Genomic DNA, 25,231 nt, shown 5'->3' with positions numbered 1-25,231 from the left:
GGAGAGATCACTCTGAAAAAGTATTCACTTTTAGTGAGAGCATGACATTTCTGAGAACTATCGAGTGATCAAAAAGGTAATTAGGAAACTAATTAGTTCTGTCCTATTCTCATGAATATTACTAAATCTAAACCTTTCTGGTTTTGAGCCTGGTAAATAGCAGTTTCTCAATAAGTTTGTGAAATGAATTGCTTTTGACAGCCACTAAGTTTTTTAATATAAAAAAAATTATAACAAGTATGTTGTAATTCCACAGGTGCTAAATTTAATAATCAAGGAATTTCATTTAAACAGAGCATACTGTCATCACTCACAGAATTCATAAAACAGTATCACAATGTAAGTGAATTCACGAATCTGCTATCTTATTTGGAGATACTATGTTCGATAAAGATGTTTAATAAAAAAAAAACAGATGCCATGTCAGTTTAATGGTATAACTTATAAAAACAATTCAATTTATATTTGATTTTAATACACTTAAATGATTTTAATGTACATTAAAGATTATTTTTTCCACAAAGGCATTAAAAATTAAGAAAATAAAAAACAAAACACATCAACTTACATAATCCTGCAACATAAATATAGGCTTCAGAGAAATTCCCATAAAGGAGAAAGCTTGTTAAAAAGTATCACTTTTGAAATAAAATTTTCAAAATTCAGTTATCAAAAATATAGAAGGCAATTCAAGCCATGAGCTATGAAGTAAATTTATCTGAAACGATCTTAATACTAAAATGCTCATCTGAATCATTAATATACTTCTTAAATCTCTCAATGGTAGCTACCTGAATTTTACTTAGAAATACTGTAACACTAAAACATTTGAAATGTTGTCAAGAAAAACTGAGTAGAAGGATCAAAAAAATAAAGAGTAATTAAATAAAATACAGGGTGTTTGGTTTTCTTAACATTTTTGCCAATTCAATTTCAGTGTACACTGTACAGAGTGAATGGATTACAAACGCTTCACCTATAAAAGGAACATGATGCTCCTTACCAGCCATCAGAAGTGCATGCAAACAAATTAAAGGGATATATGAAAATAACTGAACCAAAGACACACTGAGACATTACTCACCTATTTTTCTATTAAATAATTTAAATCTTTAATAAAATATATTTTATATTAGTTTTAGAGATCAGTGTAGAATATCATACATTTAATAGGGAAACAGATAAAAAACTAAAATGCATTATCCCAGCCAGTGAGTGGCATATTTAATTATGGAATAAAAACATTAAAATTTAAAAATCAGTGGGTTCAAGCAAGTGTAAAATGTTACATAAGAGATTCAACAGGCAAATTCTGAGGGATGCATGGAACAAGAGATTAAAACGGAAGGACTTCCTATATAAACTGTAAAAATATTTCTTAGAGAGTAAACATACACTGCCCTATTACTCTAAGCCTAGAATCCCTTGTTTTAAAAGTTACAAGCTATCTAAACAGTCAACTCCCACAGAATCTATACTTAGAAAACCTATCCCTCAACAAATGCTTCTAAGAATAAAAAGGAGGGTGTTTCTTCAGTGTTTATTTATGAGACCTTGTACATAAGACACATTTTATTATCATCACCTAGAAGCTTCATTAAAAGTGAAGCTTCAAGTCTGAGGAAAAGCCCCTCTGTTTAAAAAGCCTGACCCCACTGCCAGACAACATTAAGGCTGGATGGGGAGTAAAGAGAGCTCAGTGACAGTGAGTGACAGTGACTGAAGTCTTAAAATCTACACTTTGTCATGCTTTCTTAATCTGTTTGTACAGACTGTATGACCTGCCTCCTGAGAAATCTGTATGCAGGTCAAGAAGCAACAGTTCGAACTGGATACGCAACAACGCATCGGTTCCAAATTGGGAAAGGAGTACGTCAAGGCTGTATCTTGTCACCCTGCTTATTTAACTTATATGCAGAGCACATCATGAGAAATGCTGTACTGGATGAAGCACAAGCTGGAATCAAGATTGCCAGGAAAAATATCAATAAGTTCAGTTACGCAGATGAACACCACACTTATGGCAGAAAGTGAAGAACTACTAAAGAGCCTCTTGATGAAAGTGAAAGAGGAGAGTGAAAAAGTTGGCTTAAAACTCAACATTCAGAAAAGTAAGATCATGGCATCTGGTCCCATCACTTCATTCATGGCAAATAGATGTGGAAAGAGTGGAAAACAGTGACAGACTTTATTTTCTTGGGCTCCAAAATCACTGCAGATGGTAACTGCAGCCATGAAATTAAAGGACGCTTACTCCTTGGCAGAAAAGTTATGACAAACCTAGATAGCATATTAAAAAGCAGAGACATTACTTTGTCAACAAAGGTCTGTCTAGTCCAAGCTATGGTTTCTCCAGCAGTCATGTATGGGTGTGACGGCTGGACTATAAACAAAGTCGAGCACTCAAGAATTTATGCTTTTAAACTGTGGTGTTGGAGAAGATTTTTGAGAGTCCCTTGGACTGCAAGGAGATCCAACTAGTCAGTCCTAAAGGAAATCAGCCCTGAATATTCTTTGGAAGGACTGATGCTGAAGCTGAAACTCCAATACTTTGGCCACCTGATGAGAAGAAATGACTGCTTGGAAGAGACCAGGATGCTGGGAAAGACTGAAGGCAGGAGGAGAAGGGGACGACAGAGTTTGAGATGGTTGGATGGCATCACGGACTCAATGGACCTGAGTCTGAGCAAGCTCCGTGAGCTGCTGATGGACAGGGAGGCCTGGTGCACTGCAGTCCATGGGGTTGCAAAGAGTTGGACACAACTGAGCAACTGAAACTGAGATTGCTATCTATCCAAAGATACAGTGCTTTAATTATTTTTGAAAACTCTAGCTGGAACAATGTTCCTGTAGCTGGTCTAATACAGAATAAACAAACAGCACAGCTAACAATGTGAGTGGGGCATACAGGGAAACTGATGTAAAATCCTAATTAAAATGTATTCAGTAGTTCCACTCTGCAAAAAAAAAAAAAAAAATTAGCACATTTCAATTCCTGAAAGAACTTTTCTCTCTCACCATGTTTATCAAGAAGTATACACCGACTCCCATCAGAGAGCCTTACACTCAGCCTGTATTATGTCACGCCATTGTGATTCCAGGATTTCTAGCACTTCCATGATGGTCTTTGTATTTCACATTTAAATGAGATTTTCAGAAAGTCTTACTTATAGTTGGGTCTAGTTTAATTAAGGTTTAACAACAATCCCAGAAACACAAAATCAGATTCAGATGACTACTTTGATATATTAATATATCTTTAGTAAAGATGAAACTATAAAATTCATTTATTATACTTTAAAAATATTTATTTTATACTTTCTCATCTGAATTAAACCATCATCATGTGTAACTTGCATCTACAATTTCAGGCCACGAAGGTTATTTAGCAGCAACCAATTTTTCCCTTTCCTTACAAAACTATAATCTTGTGGCTTGAAGATGTTAACAGACTTCCCCCGATCATCCAGAGGATCTTATTCACTGCGTGAATAAGTCTCACATTTAAAAATTTTAAATACCTAAATTTCACTGAATGTTTTTTCTAGAGAGCAGATATAAAGCACCAAATGCAAGAACTATCACTATTACTGATACTTTGAGGACGAATGAGGTTATACAAGCTTAGAGAGATATTCATCACCTGACGTGTTTAAGGCAACATTTCCTCACTAAAAAGTCATTACACTAAAACCCAGATCTGTGGAGAGGCAGGGAAAGACAAAGCTCTCTCTGCAAGTTATTGACAGGCAACCTAAATAATCCTATTTACAAGTATGAGTACCTCATCTGTTTTCCAAAAAGCTTTAAATGTTCATCTTTGTGTGACAAATATGAGAAGTGTAAAGATACCTCTTTATTATATGCCCTAAGCAATAATCTTATATTAATAATCTTATATTAATCTTATATTAATGTTTATTAAAACAAAACACTTAATAGCATTACTTGAAGATATATTTAACTTAGGAAGACAAACTTATGTTTACAATTTTCACTTTTTTCTCCAGAGATCTGGAACAAAGTATCTTTCCTTAAATTTGTTTACTGTACTGTACTTAGTGAAAATACAAGCCTTAATAACAGGATCATCCACATGGCAGCAGGGATCAGCTTATTCTCATGAAGAATGTAAGAAGCTATCAGCCTTCAGTACAGTCTTGCCTATATAAGAGGAAGCAAGGACTGGTTCCTTTCAAACCTGTAATTTATGAGTTTATTCAAACCCGCCAAATTGTTTTACGTAAACGCCTCTCACATTTAAAAATTCCCATGGCAACTCATTTAGTTTGGCAGACAGGAAGACCCAAATTCAATCCTTTTATCCTGCAGCTAAACCATTACAATGGTAATTCTGCTCTGACACTCTGAAGAGACTGCTAATTACTGTACTCTGGGTCCCTAGACAGATTTCCCATTCAGATTAAAATGGTTGTGCAAGGCAGAAAACAGCAGCAACACCCTCCGTACATGAGAGACGGTCTCTCACATTACAGCTCTATCAAGGGGCGAGTGCATTACAGCTGGATCTTTTAATCCTTCTTTCCCAGTCACATGAAAAGGAGGCCAACGATACCGCAGACTTCAATTACTGACCCTCTGGTCAAGAACTAGGCTGACAGTCCAGCTTAGAACTTGCACTCTGAGAGCAGACTGGGCCGTCTCCAAGGCCATCGCCTCCCTAGAGTTGCACTTAGTCTCATTCATCTTTTAGTGCTACACGCAAGCGTTTGGTTTTGTTGATTTTCTCTATTTGTTCCTTTTCTGTTTCACTGATTTCTGCTTTTTTGTCTTTCTACTTGATTTGTTTTTAATTTTATTTTCACAGCTTCTTAAAGGTGGAGTATTAGTGACTTACGACCTTTCTTTTATACTTTTGAGACCTTTTACTTATGCTGAAAATATTTTCTCTGAATAATGCTTTAACTGCATCCAAAATATAATATTATGTGGTATTTTTATTACCATTCACGTCACAGTATTTCCTATGTTATTTCATGATTTCTTCTTTGACTTATGAGTTATTTCCAAATGTTTCCCAATATTTGGGACTTTTAAATTTATCTTATTGTGACTGACTGGTAACTGAATTCTGTTTCCAAAAATGCTTTCCGTTAAGATTTTATTCTCTTTGAATTAAGAGTACATTTTTGTAATATTTCATCATATTGCCTGTTTTGGTGAATATCCCTTTTACACTTAAAAAGCACATGTATTCTGTGGTAGTTGTTTACCTGTTTTATAAACGTCATTTCGATGAAGTGAGTGAAAGTCACTTAATCATGTCCGACTCTTTGCGACCCCACGGACTGTATAGTCCGTGGAATTCTCCAGGCCAGAATATTGGAGTGGGTAGGGCTCTCCCTCCTCCGGGGGATCTTCCCAACCCAGGGATCGAACCCAAGTCTCCCGCACTGTAGGCAAATTCTTTATCAGCTGAGCCACAAGGGAAGCCCAAGAATCCTGGAGTGGGTAGCCTATTTCTTCTCCAGGGGATCTTCCTGACCCAGGAATGGAACTGCGGTCTCCTGCATTGCAGGCGGGTTCTTGATCAACTGAGCTCTCAGGGAGCCCCATTTAGATGAAGGTGGTAGATAATGTTCAGGTCTTGTTTTTCCCCTGAATTACTGAAAGATTGTAAAGACCTCCATTCGCTGTAATAATGTGTGTGTATCCTAGCGTGTTCTCCTTGAAGGCACTGAAACGGCAGTTTTGACGTGTGCACATGTGTGCGTGTACAGCTCACATGACCTACATGAACAGAGTAGACCTTAAAAAGACAGAGCCTTGTGACCAGCTTCATGGTGAGAGATTTACCAGCTCAGACGACAAAGACAGACTCCTTGAGAAATGTAAGAACAGGGAAATAAACTAAGTTCAATATTTATTAATATGAATGAAATGGGATTTGTAATGAAAAGCCTTTCCACAAAACCAAAAGAAAAACACAAGTCACAGATTTGAATATTTGTCCAATAAAGGATTCATTTTCAACACATAAAGAATTGCTTCAACACTAAAAAATAAAAAAGACAAGCCAAGAAGAATGATAAAAAGATTTAAAGATACTTCATCGAAGAAAATATATGAATTCTCAAGAAGCATATTAAAAGATGCTCCATATCATTTGTATTCACAGAAATAAAAATTAAAACTACAAGTGAAAGGAGGAACAACCTGTGGCTTATGTATTCAATGGAATGCTAATTATCAATAAAAAGGAACAACCCACTGATACATGCAACAGTATGGATGAAACTCAAAAGAGCCAAGCTGCATGAAAGTACAAAGAAAGGAGATCTAGAAGTGAACTGATTTAAAAGAGGCAAATTCACACAATCAGAGAGTAGAATGTTGGTTGCCAGGGGCTAGGGAAGAGGTGATGTCCATCAAATGGCACAAACTCTCAGTTATGAGATGAGTGAGTTCTGGGAATTTAAGGTACAGTATAGTGGTTACATTTAATTAACACCCTGTACACCTGAAATCTGCCAAAAGTGGATCATACACAAAAAACAATGAGTATATGAGATGATGGGTGCTAACGTGACTGTGATGGTAATTTGTTAATCTGAATTGATGGCAAAAGGGCTAAGAGAAAACTTTTTGGGGTAATGGACCTTGACTGTAATAGTGGTTGTAAATATATACAGTTGTCAAGGGTCAAACTGTACATTTAAAATTAATGAGTTTTTATTTGTGTAAAAGAGAAAAAGTTCCTGAAGAAAAGCCCTTTTTTCACGTCTTCAAAATGACTATGCTTCAGAGTTAAAAAGACTGCTCTTATGTATTTAAATCAGACTCATGAGTTTATAGATCATTCCTCAAACAAGTATCTCTGTAACACTAGATGGCGAATACACTCTCAGAAAAAAATTTTGATGGTCAATTAAATTTGGAAATGGTTTCTACCAGAGATTCACAATACTTATATTTAAGGCTTTCTTTTATCCAGAATACCTAAGAAAAGTATCTTATGAAATATAGATAGGGAATTGCCACTGTCTTAACATTAAACATCTTGCTTTAAATAATTTTCTATACCCCCAGTGCTCTAAAATACAGTCAACCTGGAATAAATATTTATTAATCCAAAAAGAATACTAGAAGAGCTACACTTGGATAGCTATTGGAATCTTAAATTTACCAGACTCAAAACTGAGTTCCAAGTAACCTCTTCAGAGTCTATTCCTAACAGACCCTTCATCACAGTAACATCAATTACATCCTTTCGGTTGTTCAGGCTAAAAATCTTGGTATCATGCCTGACGCCTTGCTTTCTGACATCCCATAGATGATCCATTAGCAAATCCTGCCAGTCTCACTTTAAAAACATGCTTAGAAATGAGACCATGACTCACTTCTGTGGCTACACCGACCCAACCCATCATCACCTCTCATCTGAATTAATGCAAGAGTCCAGGAACTGGCAAACTTTTCTGTAATAAACCAGACAGTAAATGGCTTTTCTGGGCATATGGTCTCTGTAGCAGTTACTCAACTCACCACTGGAGCTCAGATGCAGCCACAGACAATATGTAAACGAAGACGCATAAGCATGGCTGTGCCTCAATAAAACCTGTTAGACAATGCAATTTGAATTTCATATAATTTTCACATTTCATGAAGTATTATTCTTCTTCAAATATTATTCTTCTGATTTTTCCTCCCTGGTCATTAAAACATGTAGAAACCATGCTAAGCTCACGGGCTATTCAAACCCAGGTAGGGGGCTGGTTTTGGCCCATGGGCCTTAATTTGTGAACTCCTATGAGAGCTTCCTTTCTTTCACCCTGTGTGATTTATTCTGTTTTAAACAGAGCAGACCAGTAACCCTTACTAAATATTAATCAGATCATGTCATCCCTTCTCCTTAAGCACTCCAATGGTTTTACCCATTCGAGTGCTTAGAGCGCTCAGTCCTATCTCTTTGCGACCCCATGGACTGTAGCCCTCCAGGCTCCTCTGTCCATGGGATTCTCTAGGCAAGGAGACTGGAGTGGGTTGCCATGCCCTCCTCCAGGGGATCTTCCCAACCCAGGTTTCCCACATTGCAGGCAGATTCTTTACCATCTAAGCCACCGGGGAAGCCCACCCATTCTAGACCAAAAGCCAAAGTTTTTAAAATGGTTAACAAGGCCCTGTACAATTATTAATCAATTGTCATAATATATACATGAGGATACTAAGACCAAATATAATTAAAAGTAGGCTTAGATATTCTCTTTAAAAAGGCAAAAAGAAATGGAAATTTAGTCTACAGCCATACCACCCTAAACGTGCCCAATCTTGTCTGATCTCAGAGGCTAAGCAGGGTTGGGCCTGGTTGGTACTTGAATAGAAATTTATAGCACATTACAGTAATCAGTGCAGTCAGAATAAAGGAAATGAAAACATCTGATGATAGAAAATGAGTAAATTAATTTAATACACAAGCTCTCTGTAAGGATCAAATCTATGTTAAAGTGATTTGAACATATAAAGATAAGAGATCATAATTTCCCAAAATACTGTGTGTTTGTAAGCACATTAGGTAAATGCTAAGCAAAAACTGTAAGTTCAGCCAAGAAATTTAACAGCCTCGTTTATTTTGAAAGGCTCACAGAAAGTGTGAGAATTATTATCTGAATAAAAAAACAAGCACTAAAATGTCATCTGTTTTCTAATCACAATAAACCAGTTCAGCACACATATCTAAAAGCCTAAGGTCTACGTATATAAAATTAGCGACTGATCTATTAAAACACCGTTTGTCTAATTACAAAATAGTATTTTATTGAAGGGTTAGATTAAATTAGTAACTTTCTCATAGACGCTTAAAGAAACAAGGCTGTAAAGGAAAGCGTGCAGCAGCACACTGCAAGGAGGCCTACCGGCACCCAGAGATGACCAGCACGTCCCAGCCTGAACAGTCGGCTAGAACGAAGTCCGCACTGGAAAACTCCTTAAGAAGCATGCAAACTGTAGTTTTGTTAACCCAACTAATTTTGTAACTAACAAGCTACATAAAAACACAAACCACAAATAAGAATTACAAGTGCCTAACAATTTCAAGTAACTAATTTTCTCACAGGAGCCAGTTAAAATAAAAAGGCTATCATTATATCTTCCTATAAAACCTCTGCTTAATGTTCTATCTATATGCTTAGTAAAATCCTAAAATTAATTATTTCACAAACATTTTCCTTCTCTAACTTTTCAAGTTTTCACAGCTACCTATACTTGTTTACAATTAAGAGCCACTTCTTCAGCGCACAACAAGGAGTTTCAGAGAAGGTAACTCACTGGTTACCCTGCTTCCAGGAGTGATGTGTCCAATCATCGATTATCTTTATACAGTTTTTTCAAACAAACACAAAAAATCACTCTTACTGATTTCTGAAAATCAATTGAGTGGGTTAAGACTGAAAGTGAAGAGAGAGATTTATTTTAACTGGGTTGGCAAGAATTTGTCTTCAAGAAATACAGTGGAGGCAGACTTACATCAATAGTCCTTTTCTGCTAAGGATGACGTAAGTCCCCAAAGAGGAGCACAATCAGGGCCCTGATCAATAGTCCTTATCTGTCAATGAAGATGATTTGATTTCCACAAAATGTTACACTGTATTTATAAAAGTACATTGACGATCTCAAGAATCTAAAGGAGGTATATAGTTCAGATTTATGGAAACGAGACTGAACAACTAATTAACTGTACCTATGATAAGAAGAACATCTTTAGTAGAAATTTCGTAGTAACACATTAAGACTTGCCAGGCTGGTTACACTGTATGTAACTGAAGAAATGACTTTTCTCTAGTTATGTATGGCTTATTTTGTGATTGAAGAAACAAAACAGACTAAAACAAACTAATTACTCAAATCAAAGAAACATTTGAAATAAAAACAACAGTATTATCCAGGATAAACAATTTTGTAAGGTAAAGTACTACAACTCTACAGATTAAGTGTGATCATCTCAAAACCCCTATTACAATACTTTTGCAGTGAAATTAAAAAATGCTAAAGCTTGTCTGAGTTCCTGTGCTTCCTGGGAGAAGGGGGTGGGGTGGGGGTGGGTATTGGGTGGTGGGAAGGTAAGGCTGTTTTGAAATTCCAATTTGAATTTAAAAGGTTTGAACTCGGAACAGTAAGTTGTGTGTGGTGTTATGTAAACTGATAGAAACATATTCAAATTAGAAAAATTACAATCAAGTCACAAGGAATATAGGTACAAGGATACTGGAATTTCCCAGGCAAGAACACTGGAGTGGGTTGCCATTTCCTACTCTAGGGGATATTCCTGATCTGACCCAGGGATGGAATCCGGGTCTCTCGTGTCTCCTGCATTAAGTGAGTTCTTTACCACTGTGCCACCTGGGAAGCCCACGGAATCCATATGCAACACAAATAATGCACTCCTACTAACATAGATCACCCAACAGAAGTATTAACTCGTACAGACTTCGTGTACACTCGCTTCTTGTTTGCAACGAGAAACTGATCTAAAAGAGAGACAAAGCTTTCATCAGCCCTACCTGATGATGGACCTACATTTTTACCCTGTAACAGAGTGATGCAAAGGTAACCACACTTTTGTAAAACAGGCCACTGATTCGGTTTGCTCCATTCACATTTCCTTCACAAAAAAATAAACAGGGAGCAGACTTTCCCATTTAAGAAATGTAGCAGTGTCTGTCTCTTATTCTATAGCAAATGACTTATAAATTATTTTTATATTTTGTGCTTAAATAAAATTCTGAACAAATAATAACCTACTCTTTATTAACATAAACATTATAATAATTTAAAAATTAACTGAAAAAGATCTTGGGCCTAAATCTAAGATTTGGAAATTATTACTTACTGCAGGTACCAGTAATTTCTTCACTTCCTCAACGGCTCTCTTCAGTTTGATCTCTGCTCTGTTTTGAGCATCTTCCACAGTGATCAGTACATGTAAATCTTCATTGAGATGCTCCCAATTAGGCTTGCCTCGATTTTGCTCCTCCTAAAAAATTTACAAAGCACACGATTACAAAATTTTCTTTTCAAAGAGACAGCACATCTTTCCATCCATAATAATGACCTGCTGCAATCATTAAGCTATGCTTGCATTGTTTTGCCATGAGTAAATGAAAGGTCACTGAGGTAAATTTAGGCAAGTTCACCTGACAAGGCCATGTGGCTAGTAACTTGCCAAATTTAGGAACTGAATCAACATCTTCATTCTCAAATTCAGCGGTTTTCCCATTTTGTTGCAACTGCTTTTAGTAACACTGGCTGAATTTAAGAACAGGAAAAGTATTTTGCCAACAGACATTTTTGTGTAGACAAATGCCATTTGTTTTAAGCATTTCAAGTAGTGATTATGGAACCATTTCATTATAAAATAATAACAAGGAATAAATGTGATGATACTTTTAACTGTAGTTCTATCAGACCTTACTTTAAAAACAGTGAGCTGTACAGTCACTCTTTTAACTATACCATCATAAACACTAGTTTTAGCAGAGAACATCTATATTTCATTTCCCCGGTGTCTTCAGATGACCGAGTGATCCCCAGGTGGAAAACACTGTCAAGCTACAGGAAAGATTGGCCATATTTCCCTTTCAGCTAAAATATAATCATTTCAGAATTGCTTCTTGCCTTAAGCTTTAGAGATAATATACAAATATATTTGTAAGTATTTCATAAAAATAACTTTATTAAAAACAATAACAACGTGAATATCAAAATGGTATAAATGAATGCATATGGTTCAGTGCAATGTACCACACACAGACAATGAACAATACCTTTTTTGAAGTCTCATCTTTAAGTATTCTATTTACTGAATTGTGAATACTATTTACTGAATTCTTCCAATCAAAGAAAAATAAACTGTTTATTAAAAACAAACAAACAGTTTTCTACCATAACTCACATGTTTGCAGAGGCCATGCCAGGGAAAAGAAATATACGCAACTCAGACAATAAGGATAAAAATGAGTTCTTAAAAGTTTATGCTTCTCTTTATTTTCTATTACTATTGTTGCGTGTGAAAACGCACCCAAGTGTTGTGAGGGGAAATGGGAAACCCAGCAAAGCACACCAGCCTGTGGTCGGCCCCGTGTGCCCCCAAGGAGTGAATTCAAGGAGACAGTGCAGCTCGCTCGCCAGGCACCGAAAGTACTCAGGGCTTCAAGGGGAGTATCAAGCGTTGATGTCTGTCAGACACCACGCAACCTTTGAGTTTACGATATTTGTCTTTATCAATATTAGACCATGCTACATTCCTTTTGATGATGTCTTGTCTTTGCAATGCTAAGTTTTTAGTGGTTGCTGTAATAAAAAGCCATGTCCATGCAAAATCAGTGTGGAACAGGAAGAGGGTGGTAGTGTCCAGTTTGAGAATCTGAACAGTATCCAAGAGAAAAACAAATACAATAATAAATAATGTGGTTGTTTACAAATAGAATTTAAACAAAAATTTCAATTTAAGTTGTTTTGCTAAACTAAGCTGTTTGGAAGTAACCATTTAAAAATGGGAAGAAAAACTCTTCAGCGTTTCTTTTTGCCAAGGGGACACCATGAAAAACTGAGAGACTCAAGGAGTCAGTGAGTCAAGGGACTGGGCACCTCACGGCTATCCGTGTGCCAAATACAAAGTGTGCAGACATACCTCTACTGTAACAATAAAAAGCAATTTTAAAATCCAGAGTTTAATTTTTATGTTGAAAAACACTGACAATATTGTCTCACTGAAATTTATATCTGATCAATTTTTTAACTTTTTATAGAAGTTTTTATAGAAGTGATCAAGTTCTGTGTGTTTATGTTTTAATGGACCTAAAAGTATCTCCACATCCATACAAATAAAGAATGTCTGCTTTGGGCCAAGATAAAGCAACATCAACAAGATTCACTCTCATGTCTAAAAACAACCCAAGAGCAGGAGGATAGTGAGGTTGAGGATGGGAAGCCAAGGCAGGAAGGCCCACGATTGTCCAGGCTTCCCGGCCTGGGAAGCTCGAGGCTGCAGCCCTGGGAAGGGTGCCAGCCTGCCTCTCTGAGTGGAGAAGACTAACCTCCGAGACCCGGGAGGGCACAGCAGCTAGAGCTCACCTAAACCAGTACTGGAAAAAGGAGCTGTACAGAGAGCGGGGGCCTCCCTAGTGGCACAGACAGTAAAGAGTCTGCCTGCAACGCGGGAGACCTGGGTTCGATCCCTGGGTTGGGAAGATGCCCTGGAGAAGGGAACGGCTACCCACTCCAGGATTCTGGGCCTGGAAAGTACCATAAACAGAGGAGCCTGGCAGGCTAAAGTCCATGGGGTCACAAACAGTTGGACATGACTGAGCGACTTTCACTTCACTTTGAGAGTGGAGATCTGCACAAATATTCAACTGAACACTGCTCAGCACATATGTGGGAGGAAATACCAAAGACCAGAGAAAGAACCAATCAAAGGATTCAAGGTAGAAAACTTTATGATACACAAGACACTGGGACAAGTACACAGAGGTCTTGCCTCAGGAGTGGAAAATAATTAGTCAGCTGTCTGAGCAGTACCGTGCCAGCAGTGCCTAAATATAAATACTCAAAGCAAGACCTAAAAGGATCCAACTGTCTCCAATTTAACTGTGTCCTAGAACAAAGTCCAAAAACAGGTATAGGAATATGAAATATCCACCCAACAAGGTAAAATCCACACTGTGTGAGCTTAGTCACTCAGTTGTGTCCAATTCTCTTGTGACTTCATCGACTATAGCCCGCCCAGCTCCTCCGTCCATGGGATTCTCCAGGCAAGATCACTGGGGTGGGTTGCTTTCCTTCTCCAAGGGACCTTCTTGACCCAGAGACTGAACCTGCATCTCCTATGGCTCCTGCATTGGCAGGCGAATTCTCCACCAATGAGCCACATGGGAAACCCTAAATTTCACATTATGTGGCATCTTATTGGAAATTAACAGGCAAAGGAAGAGAAAAAGGGTACATATAAGGAAAAAAAAAAAAAAACCACCGAGGACTGACATAATGTTATAATTAGTAGACAGAGACACTAAAAAAGCATATCTATGTGTGTATTATTAATGTATACAGATATGAATACAAGAACAACTGAGGAACACTTATAATCCAAAATATTTTAGAAAGGTCTAAGAATGAAAACCACATTTGGTAAATGATACTCTTAATAAATTCAACAATTTAAGTACCAGTTAAAACTATAAAAATAAAAGAAAGTTATACTTATCCTAATGTTTCTTATGGTTTCTAAAACACTAAGAGACAAAACACGTGAAACCAATGGAGTTGTGTACTTTCACTCCTAAAATTCTTCTGAAACACTGTAGAGTTTTAAATGCATGAACTAACTTATAAGAAAGAAGAAAATGGGAAAGGAAACAATTTGGAAACTATATTAGAAAGCAGATGGCTAAGTAGTCAGGGTCTTAGCTGACCCAGGCCAAGAAGAAATTCACTTAATACTCTTAGCGCCTCCATGAAGCCTCAGGAAATCGGCAGTGGTGGAAGTGGTGTAAGGGCGGAGCTGAGACTGGAAAACTGGCTAACTTCTCATTAAGGAACAGCTCAATCTCCACATCCCCATTCCTTAAATAGCTGGCAATCCAGCACTTCCTAATTTCTAGCTGCAGACTAGAAATGCATCCCTAAAGAGTTCCATATTCTGGAACTGGGTTTTGATGGGCAGGTAACAGGACCATTGAGAACACTGAAGGCTCAGGTGCCTAGCCCTCTCTCACTCTACCCCAGCCCGCACACTGAGGGCCAGAGACAGAAGGCTTCTCTGGGAAGCATGGCCAACCCAACTACAGAAGCTGCCTGGAGAAAGCCATCACTGGGCAAGGAGAAAAACTCAAAAGTCCTCGGAGTTAAGGAAAGACATTGCATCCTGGAAACAAGTAAAAAATGCTATTAAAGGAATTCAAAACATAAAAAGGAATTCTTGAAACTTAAATATGACAGTAGAAACAAACAAAAAAAACACATGACAGAGGTGCTTAAAGATAAAAGGTGAATTTTCTTTCCAAGTAAAGAGTAAAGACAGAGGTGGAAAATGGCTGGAAATAACAGAAAGATTAGGGAACTAACACGAGAGGTCACAATAACGAATGGCTGATGTCTCACCATGAAAAAAGAAAAAGGAAGCAGAAGGGAGAAAAATCATCAACATAATACATATTTTAAAACAGAACTGATAACAGTTTCCAAATGTAAAGGGCCCAATAACTTCTCATCACAATGAAAAAGTGAGATCAAAACAAAACAACAACAAGAAATCAACTCGGGGTAAGGTGAGCACAAAACGCAGCAGCAGAGAATGAATGCCAAAAGAATCTCTTTGAACAGCAGGAAGTGCCTGTGAGCAGTGGTGGCTGTTAGGAAGGAGAGAAGGTATTTTCTACATCAGGCTTTATAGAATCGCATACTTTCAATCCATGAGCATATTAAACTCATTTTTAAAGAGGTTTTAAGATTATTCTATGCAGAAGCCACCTTTATACAACTGTAATCCATTCTAACTCAGGAAGAGTGAAGTAAATTCTGTCAACAGTGAATTTGAGCCAAGTCATTATTCAATACAAATATAATTTCTCTTTCTGTTTCTCAAACAGATAACAAAGGCAATCTGGGATTGGCAAGTCAATAAAAGATACCCATAAAGGTTCTCTTTCACTATAGCAAACAAGAGAGAAAGTAAAATTACAGTGTCTACTCCTATACCCTAGTGTACCTGTAGTTAAGAATCCACTCCCAAAATCTCTCACTTTCGTAATTTGGGACCAAAAAAAGGGATGCAATGAAGCAGAGAGGACTAATGGCAAAATGGAGGTGGTGTATCTCTTAGAAACTGTGGCTGAGGCATTAATTTCTTTTTACAGTCATATTTTAATAGTATTTCAGGAATAAACAGCTGAGAAACTGATGTGGAAAAAATAGCTCATTGAAAATTATCATAACTTCTGTTTTATAATCACCCAAAGAATTTCATATAACTTGCCACCAAATCTTCAGCAATATACAACAATATGGCATTTTATGTATCCACATATTCCCAAATTTATACTTCCAGTACATTCCTTACTTCTAGACCTCCAAATTCAACTGCCTGCTGTCAAGTGTATGTCAGTGTCTGTAAAGCACTCAACATGTCCAGCTAATTCTCTTCTCCAAACTAGTCCACAGTTACATCCCAGCTATTATTGATCCTGAATGAGCTTTCTGAGTTCAGTGTGAATTTTTACTACTTCAGAACAAAGACCAACTAACTGGTTTTGTGGGAAGTCTGAAACACAGTTACAAGCTTCCTTTGGTCATGACAGAGAGCTGCTGTGCCTTCACCCGTGCACTTCAATCCACACTAACTTCAGGCACCATTTCCTGATTACATTTTCTCCAGGTTGTCAACAAGCCGGCCTATTCACAAACATGGATTCTCATACCCACAAACTTTATGCCATTGATCACCCATGTCCAGAATGTTTTAATACTCACTTTCATCCTTTTTTATAGTACTACTCCACTTGTGTAGTACTATAACTGATAGTTATCTGTGCACCGTCTTGAGCTATTAGATTTACTAAACAACTGAGCTTTTATTGTTGGTGAGCATCACTAAAATCATATTGTTTCCTCACAGTGCTTTGCTGTATTCGTTACTGCTGTGTCTGCCCAAATAAGGCTCCAGTTTCCCTTGACTATTTGTCTGTCTCTGGGCCTGCTTCTATTTGACCTCCTACTTAAGTAGCAAGCTAACATCTGAAAATCCTTACACCCCTAACTTTTATTCTTGGTCTCTTACTTTTCTTCTAGTCAAGTCACTCAGATTTTCTAAGATAATGTTCATGAGGTATGATTTTCATATCCCACAGAAGACAGCGCTTTTCCTTTATTCTATCAGTTCAATATTACCTTGTTACAACATATCAGAAGAATACAAAAAAAAAGGTCTTTTTGAAACTGCAAGACTAAATTTATGCATCTTAATATAATATAGCAAAATGACAGCAAAGGCAAGTTATTTATAAACAATTACAATGTGTACAAATAAGAACAAAGCTCAAACCACTGATCCTGGTTTTTTTATTTAAGGTAGTCTGAAATGACAAGACAGCACTCAAGGAAATGGAACGCATCTTAATTTATACTGTAAATTAAAGTTCAGTAATCTATAAAACGATTCTATAATACCATTCACACCTATGAAGCTGATTGACACAATTATCAATAATACTTTATTATGGTTTATATTCTTGGCAAGTCCACTATCAAAAAATACATTTCAAGTAGCTCTGAGTCTCTCATGTGATGACAAAGAAATTCAGGAATGAAAATGATGATGATACTACCTACCTTCCTATTTGCCAAGTGCCACACTGAGCAAAACAAACATGTCCCCTCACTCAGTCTTCCCAGCAGTCCTGAGAGTGCGGTCCCAGTCCCCTCCCTCCCTCACAGGTCGGGAGGAAGTTAGGGCAGAAAGGCCTGCCCCAGCCACACACACACACAGGCTCTACAGGCAGAGCTTCAGAGCCTGCTACGCCTCCTAGAGAGTGACAGCGCCTACACGAGAGCCCTAAAACTAGGCAAACGGCCTTAAAACAGCACCACAAATTAGGGAAAGAGTCATAAATTAGTCAAAGACACAGAACACTGAAGACTTGACAGTTAAGAATTTTTTCTACTCTTACCATTTTACCTTTAAACATTTGGGTGGGGGGCATGTATTTTAAGCACAACTTGTTCTCATAGAATTTTAGAGCTGGTAGAGAATTTGGATGCAGATAAAGAAACAGATTAACAGAGATGACTTGGTAAATTTATTTCATGTTCTTCCCCCCTAATTCCAAGTCATATGCTCTTTCTCCATCAATGAATTCCTGATTGAGTCACACACAGTATCAATAAATAGCAGAGAATACCTGGTAAAACAGATTTCTTACACTGAAACAAATACGCTTTTCTCCTAGAAGAGAGAAATGCCTACCAAATTTCAATGACACAAATATACAAAAATGATAAACCTGTGGCCACTTACACAGAATTCTTCTAATCATTACAGTTTTCAATAGAGGAAGATGAAAATTTGGTCTTAATATACAATGCACACATATACACCCAATGTCATTCCTAAGTTAGGGCTGATTAAATCACCGTCGTGAAATAAGCTTTAAGCATTACTTTTGAATAAAACATCACCCATTTCACTTGCTGTATACAGTGATATAAAAATATTCAGTAAAAAAAATTCCTCCAAACCTGAGAAACTACTTTTGTTTTTGATTAAAAACAAAACCAAAAAAAAAAACCTCAGAGTCACTGACCTCTGAAATTTAAAATTATGCTCTAACTACAATATCTGTTTGAACAACAAAGTAATCGTATAACATGAAGCATCAGAACACAATGATTGCCCCAACCCCTGCTGACAGACTCTTTTAATTATACATTCATAGTCAGGCAAATGAGCACAAGACTTCTCTCCCTACTGTGCTCTTAATATGGAAGTTCATACCCAAAATCTCCTAGAAAGGAACTCTGGAAAGTGCTCTGTATTTAAACAAATCAAGGTTTCAATAACCCATTTACGAATAATCCATTTTAAGCCAAGTGATGAAGCCTAACAGATAACTATCTCCAGTCGTACATACAATCTTAAATCAGTTTAAAAGGTGTACACTGAGGAACATTTATTGACGTATATTATACATAATTGCTCACTGACTCACTCCGGTTATAAAGTTGACTTCAAGAAAATTTTTAACTAGAGTCAAACAGGAATCATGTTCTCAAAGCAAGTTATTTTCTAATAATATATAGAGATTAGAATACTTTTATTCAGTTTGTTGAAATCATTATCTAGGAATGTCTTTATAGGCAGTAGGTATTCTAAAAAGGCTTTATTAAATTTAGCATAGTGAAACAACTTGCTAAATTCAAAAAAGTGTCAGGTTAAGTAAATCCTCATTCCAATTCTCATATATTAATTCCTCTAATTTAACTGTAATTACCGTGTGTCAAGACCAAACTTAAGTATCACTAGTTATGGCCAAGTAATACCAGTCTGTCCCCATCATGACCAAAATCAGTAAACTTTCACTAGAGCTGAGCTGTTTATAGTATCCATGCCCATTTGGAAAGCTAAATATGATCTTGATGATGCCACAGGTCAGGCTGAAAAGACTGAACTAAACATATACAAACAGTTTCTTACAGAAGGACAAAAATGACCAGGTGATTTTTAATTTCATTTTCCCCAAGTTTAAATATCAGTGGCTACCTAACGCTTAAAAAAAAGACTCTGAGGAACTGGCTGGAAATCCTTTTGGAAACTTTGGGCTACGTTTCTACTGCTAACGATCACTCACATACAAGTAGTTACTGTCCATAGAGGCATGAAATGCTTCCACACAGCATTAATAGAAGCCTTTCACTATTCACATGTGAAACCTTGTACTGGATTTATTCTTTCCCCCATCTAGCAGACATAAAGATTATTAAAGGCATAGAAAAACAACCATTTGTCTTAAAATGTGATGTTTTAAATTGAAGTGTTTACTTATTGACAACAAATCAAGGAAAGAAGATTAAAAGTTAAAGATTACCATTTCTACTCATATCCATTTTATTTCCAAAATCGGCAAAAACTCAATTTCAGAAATCACCTTTGAATGAAAAATTTTCCAGGTCCTCTCAGACAAAATGGGAGTATAGGAAACATCTTATCATTTGTTCTTTTGACTGAAGTCTTACTATCAGTTCAGTCGCTCAGTCGTGTTTGACTCTTTGAGACCCCATGGACTGCAGCATGCCAGGCCTCCCTGTCCATCACCAACTCCCAGAGTTTACCCAAATGCATGTCCATTGAGTTAGTGATGCCATCCAACCACCTCATCCTCTGCCATCCCCTTCTCCTCCCACCTTCAACATTTCAAGTCTTATGTATATTACTATCTAAAAAGCTCCAAGAAATCTGGAATCAGACTCTACTCCTATCTCTTAGCACTGACCAAAATAAGTGCCGCATAACTACTCAATATCAAACCAAGCTCACAGAGCAAGCATGATACAAAAATGCAGTCATAGCTAATATTATTATGATGAAAAATAATATATATAGTGCTTTGTAGTGAGTATTTCATATCCATAAAGTTAAAAAACTTTTTAAACCTTAGTAGAGGTAGTAGATATTATTATAATACCTGTTTCTCACTTGAAAATGACATAAACTAAAGGGCAGAAATCCGACTTACTCAATGTCACTCGGCTAACCTTCTCATTATACACTTCTGCCCTAAAGATTTTACAACTAACAGTATATTAAGAAGACAAGAAAGGTTAACAACTGTAATATTTAAAGAACAATGAAAAAAGATTAAAATTATTTCACACAAAACTGTAACAAGAAACAAGATGAATATTTTGATAAAACTACCTACAGGATAACTTGCTGCCCTAAGCAAAGATCATTCCCAGGTCTGCGCTGGACGATCGCTCTAAGGACACAGCGAGTGAGTGGCAACACCTGGTTCCCTATCACAAAGCTTCTGTTTCCTGAGGGAAAATATTCAGAAAGTAAATTCTACAGATACTCAAAACAAAACAATTATTTGTTTAGCAGTGATAGTATCAGTTGCTCAGCCGTGTCTGACTTTGCAACCCCATGAACTGTAGTCCACCAGGTTCCTCTGCCCACGGAACTATCAAGGTAAGAATATTGGAGTGGGTTGCCATTCCCTTCTCCAAGGCATCTTTCCGACCCAGGGATCAAATCCAGGTTTCGTGCATTGCAGGCAGAGTCTTTACCGTCCTAGCCACCAGGGAAGCCTCTTATTTGTTTAGAATATTACTTTAAAATATGATTTTTATATCCATTTGATGATATTCCTAGGAATTCATGATATTACCTTTAATCTTGGGCAAAATATTTGAACCTTGGTCTCCTCATCTATAAAACAGAGGTAAGTTCTAACTGTGTTATGTTTGTACAGCACATAGAATAGTTGCCAGCTTTTCCTAAGTGATGTTGCCATGGTATGAACAGGCTGCTATTTAAAATCAAAGAGTAAAATAAAAAGTGAAAAATATAATAAAATCAAAGAGTAATAGAAAATTATAGGAAATGACCTAGGAATATGGAGTAGGGGTGACTGAACAATAGCAAATAAAACAGCATGACTAAAGTTATAATTTAAAAAAAAAAACTGAAAAAAACTTTTGGGGATAAAGAGTACTAGCTTAAGAAAATTAATTCTGTCAATAAAAATATATTAAACATATTAAATAAAACATGAGATTGTTTCAAAATACAGTTTTTAGGAATAAAGAAGCTTAATAAAGGTCCACCTGTATATCTCTGGAGTTGCAGACTGGAGAAGAGCTCAGCTGATCACAGGGCTGGACTGCCTTCTGTGTAAGCTTTAGATTTGAAACAACATATAAAGGAGGACGACCCAGTTTCCCCAGAAATAGGAATAAGCCATGATTTGTCCACCAGCTCTACACAAAGAGACTAATAGCAGTAAGTTAATTTTTTAACAAAAATTAAATAACTGGAAGAGTAAGTTCAAACACTACTTCTTTAGTAATATTTTCCTAAGTCACTCCCTCTATTAGAATTCATCTCCTGCACTTTGCTTCCTTCCATAGAACTTTATGGGTTTATATAATAATACTTAATGTTGTAATACAGTCCTCCACATCCAATATAAAGTAATAAGCCTCAAGAGAGCAAGACAGGTGTCTTTTTAAAAAATTTATGCACAATGCATCTGTGATGTTTTCCAGTTGCTAAGTCACGTGCAACTCTTTCTGACCCCGTGGCCAGGCTTCCCTGTCCTTCACTATCTCCAGAGTTCGCTCAAATTCATATCCATTGAGTCAGGAATGCATCCAACCGTCTCATCCTCTGTCGTCCCCTTCTCCTGCCCAGTGCATTTTTAAATGCCTAAATAAGAGTTTGATATTTAAGCAGTAGCTTAATATTTTTCTGTTCTTACACCTCTGCACAGATATGAATTTGTACCTCTTTTATGATAGTTTTAATCAGGTCTCTCAAATATTCAATGAACATGAATTTGAGCAAACTCTGGGAGATAGTGGAGGACAGAGGAGCCTGACATGCTGTAGTCTAGGAGGTCACAAACAGTTGGATATGACTCAGCCACTGAACAGCAACTCCTCCTCAAATATTTATCTGCATTTGTCTTATTTTATATGTATATATATTCTATAAACTAAATGCTATATCACATACAAACATACTACTAGTTTCTCAACATATATGCATGCTACCATAATAAACACAATACAAAGTCATTTAAAGTACGTTATTAAATTCACACGAGGCTTGTTTACCATGATTGTGTCTTTTCTTTACTCAACACATGCTAAACTACTGTTCATCTGTATTAGAAGTCACTTCCCTAACATATCAGGCAAAAGGTTTTGTATATAGTAATACGCATTGAAGAAGCTTCCCTGGTGGCTCAGCAGTAAAAAGTCCACCTGCCAACGCAGGAGACATGGGTTCAATCCCTGGGTCGGGATTCCCTGGAGAAGGAAATGGCAATCACTCCAGTATTCTTACCTGGAAAATGGCACGGAGGGCCTGCAGGGCTACAGTCCATGGAGTTGTGTCCAACTAGTTAGACAGAACTCGGCAACTAAACAACAACAAGAAGCACTGCAGAAATGTCTGGAATAAAACATTCTCTACCCACAGAAGTGAACAAGGCACATAATACAGTGAGGAGAGAACACAGCCTGAATGCAAGCCTTACTTCAGGACCGTATTTCAGTTATCTCAGTAATAACCTGGACTAACTCACTCATACATCCACTGATTTTTTCAATCAATACTTACTAAGTTTTTCTACTACACAGAAGATACTTTTCTAGTGCACAAGGTTTATAACAGGCAACTGGACAAACATGCTCACCCTTGAAAAGCTTGGAAGCTAGCAAAGAAGAAAGGCATGAAGTAAGTAGTAACGCAGTAACTACTTACCACCGAGACGAGTGACAGGCATCACGGCGCACTATGCTATAGAAGCAGAAAGAAGCATGAATAGAAGCAGAAAGAAGCATGACTGAGCTAGGGTGTGCGATAACCATGTCAGGAAACTTTATTTCCTCATTTGTAAAGGTTACAGGGCTGCTAGGACTGAATGAGAAAAACGATGGTGAAGGCAGTGACTAGCTCACAGCACCTCATACTTCTGCTGTGCGACTCCTACTATTCCTATTCCTTCCCTAGGTCTTCTTAAAGATGGCTCTTCAGGTAACAGGGATTTCCCTTAACTCCACTGCAGGACTTCCTTCCTGATATTATGTTAACATAAACAACCTTCAGGAAAGAACCAGTTCCTCAATTACAAAAGACTCTAAATTAAAGTCACAGTAAAAAAAAAAAAAGAAAGAAAGAAAGGAAAAAACAAGTAATAAATTAGGAATCAACAAACAATTCCTCCTATAATTTTAGACAATTAAAAAAAATAGGTACCCACCCTCAAATACCTGGAATATCATAATTCTTTTCTGGGTAGTTACTGTCACCCTTGAAAAGTTCTGGAATTAAGATCAGAATTAGTAAATAAAACCCATGGTTATGAGTCTGTGTGTTTATCCAAAATGTCTGTAAATTTAACATTATTTAGTATATTTAAGTATCTTAAGGTTATCTTTCTTATTTCAACTAAAATAAACATAGACAGGAACCCACCACACATCTCAGAAATTATTGTAAGGATGTGCTGGAAACATCTACGCTTTTAAAAAGCTCTATAAACACTTCTAATACACAGACAGGTATAATTACTGTGAAATGCAGACCTCTGCACTTCTTCGCTAATAATTTGGATGATATAATGTCTGATGATGATCAAAAACACAATACTGAATTGTCCAAATAGCTAAAGTATTATGAGCAGAGTTCTTTTTTTTCTTTTCCTTGTATTTTCGAAGTGTATTCTTTCACACACCTATACTTCTCAGTGGATAAAAAGCAAGTTAACTTCACTTAATTGAAAGTGAAAGTTGCTCAGTCCTGTCTGACTCTGCGACCGCATGGACTATAGCCCAGCAGGCTCCTCTGTCCATGGAGGTCTCCAAGTCCAGAATACTGGAGTGGGTAGTCGCTCCTTTCTCCAGAGGATCTTCCTAACCCAGGGACTGAACCCAGGTCTCCCATGTTGCAGGCGGATTCTTTATGTCTGAGTCACTAGAGAAGTCCGGGGTAGTCACTTAATTGAAAGAACCAGGTGAATCCAGGGTTTCATGTTCCTCCCACATTATATTGCCTATCACTCCAAATCTATAAAAATTCAAGACTCTTCTTATAATCTTTATTAAAATTTGGTTAACAAAATATAAGAAGTGACATCTTTCTTATAATCCTTTAGTATAACTTCATTAACAAGACATAACCATAAAAGTCATACAGCTCATTAGTACAGACAAAATTTTCCTTTTAAAGATACTGAATAACTTTCACTTCCTGTGGGTACTTCTGAAATATAACCAACCCAGAGTAAGACTGTGACATGTCAAAGATGTTTAATAAATTAAAAACATCGTAACTATTCTTCAATGATGTTGTTAGCCTGATTTCAATGGGTTTCAATAGAGTATGAATATAAGTATGAACACAATTAACAGAACAGAACACCACTTCAAACATTTGCATCTAATAGGTGGTGAAAGTGAAAGTGTTAGTCACTCAGTCATGTCCGACTCTTTTGTGACTCAATGGGCTGCAGCCTAACAGGCTCCTCTGTCCATGGGATTCTCCAGGCAAGAATACTGCAGTGAGTAGCCATTGCCTTTTCCAGGGGATCTTCCCAACCCAGGGATCGAACCAGGGTCTCCCACATTGCAGGCAGATTCTTTACTATCTGAGCTACAAGGGAAGCCCAAGGTGGAGGTCAAGCTAAAAGAGGGTCAGTTTTAAAACTGTCTCTTACCTTCTTTTTTCATTCAATAGGGATTTTACTAGGCAAAAATAATAACATGAATGCTTTCCTTCAATAATTACAATTATGCAGCCAACATTTATAATTTCCCTAAAAACGTTCTTAAAAAATCTCGAGCCTTTGCCAACTAAAACCTGGCCTGTTATACAGAAGATTTTTCAGCACTGCAAATCACTTTTCATATATTTCACACATTATCCAGTATTATAATCAGTACTCAATGATTTTATTGTTATTATTATAATTTGTGCTAATTACCTAATTCAATT

The 25,231-nt window shown here is 36.9% G+C and overlaps 1 protein-coding gene across 7 annotated transcripts in view; it reads right to left on the bottom strand.

Annotated features, from left to right (window-relative positions):
* QKI (QKI, KH domain containing RNA binding) overlaps positions 1-25,231 on the bottom strand; it is a 156,879-nt gene that overhangs the window by 32,187 nt on the left and 99,461 nt on the right. For all 7 annotated transcript variants that reach the window (XR_001918566.1, XM_018053450.1, XM_018053449.1 and 4 more), the window contains exon 4: positions 10,847-10,990. Coding sequence is in view for 6 of the 7 variants with exons in the window: in XM_018053450.1 (XP_017908939.1) it covers positions 10,847-10,990 (144 nt within the window). In the remaining variant the exon portion in view is untranslated. The remainder of the gene's footprint in view (positions 1-10,846; positions 10,991-25,231) is intronic.

Source organism: Capra hircus, chromosome 9 (assembly GCF_001704415.2).
Source record: "Capra hircus breed San Clemente chromosome 9, ASM170441v1, whole genome shotgun sequence".
Lineage (NCBI taxonomy): Eukaryota > Metazoa > Chordata > Mammalia > Artiodactyla > Bovidae > Capra > Capra hircus.
This window is presented reverse-complemented; position numbering and strand designations above follow the sequence as displayed.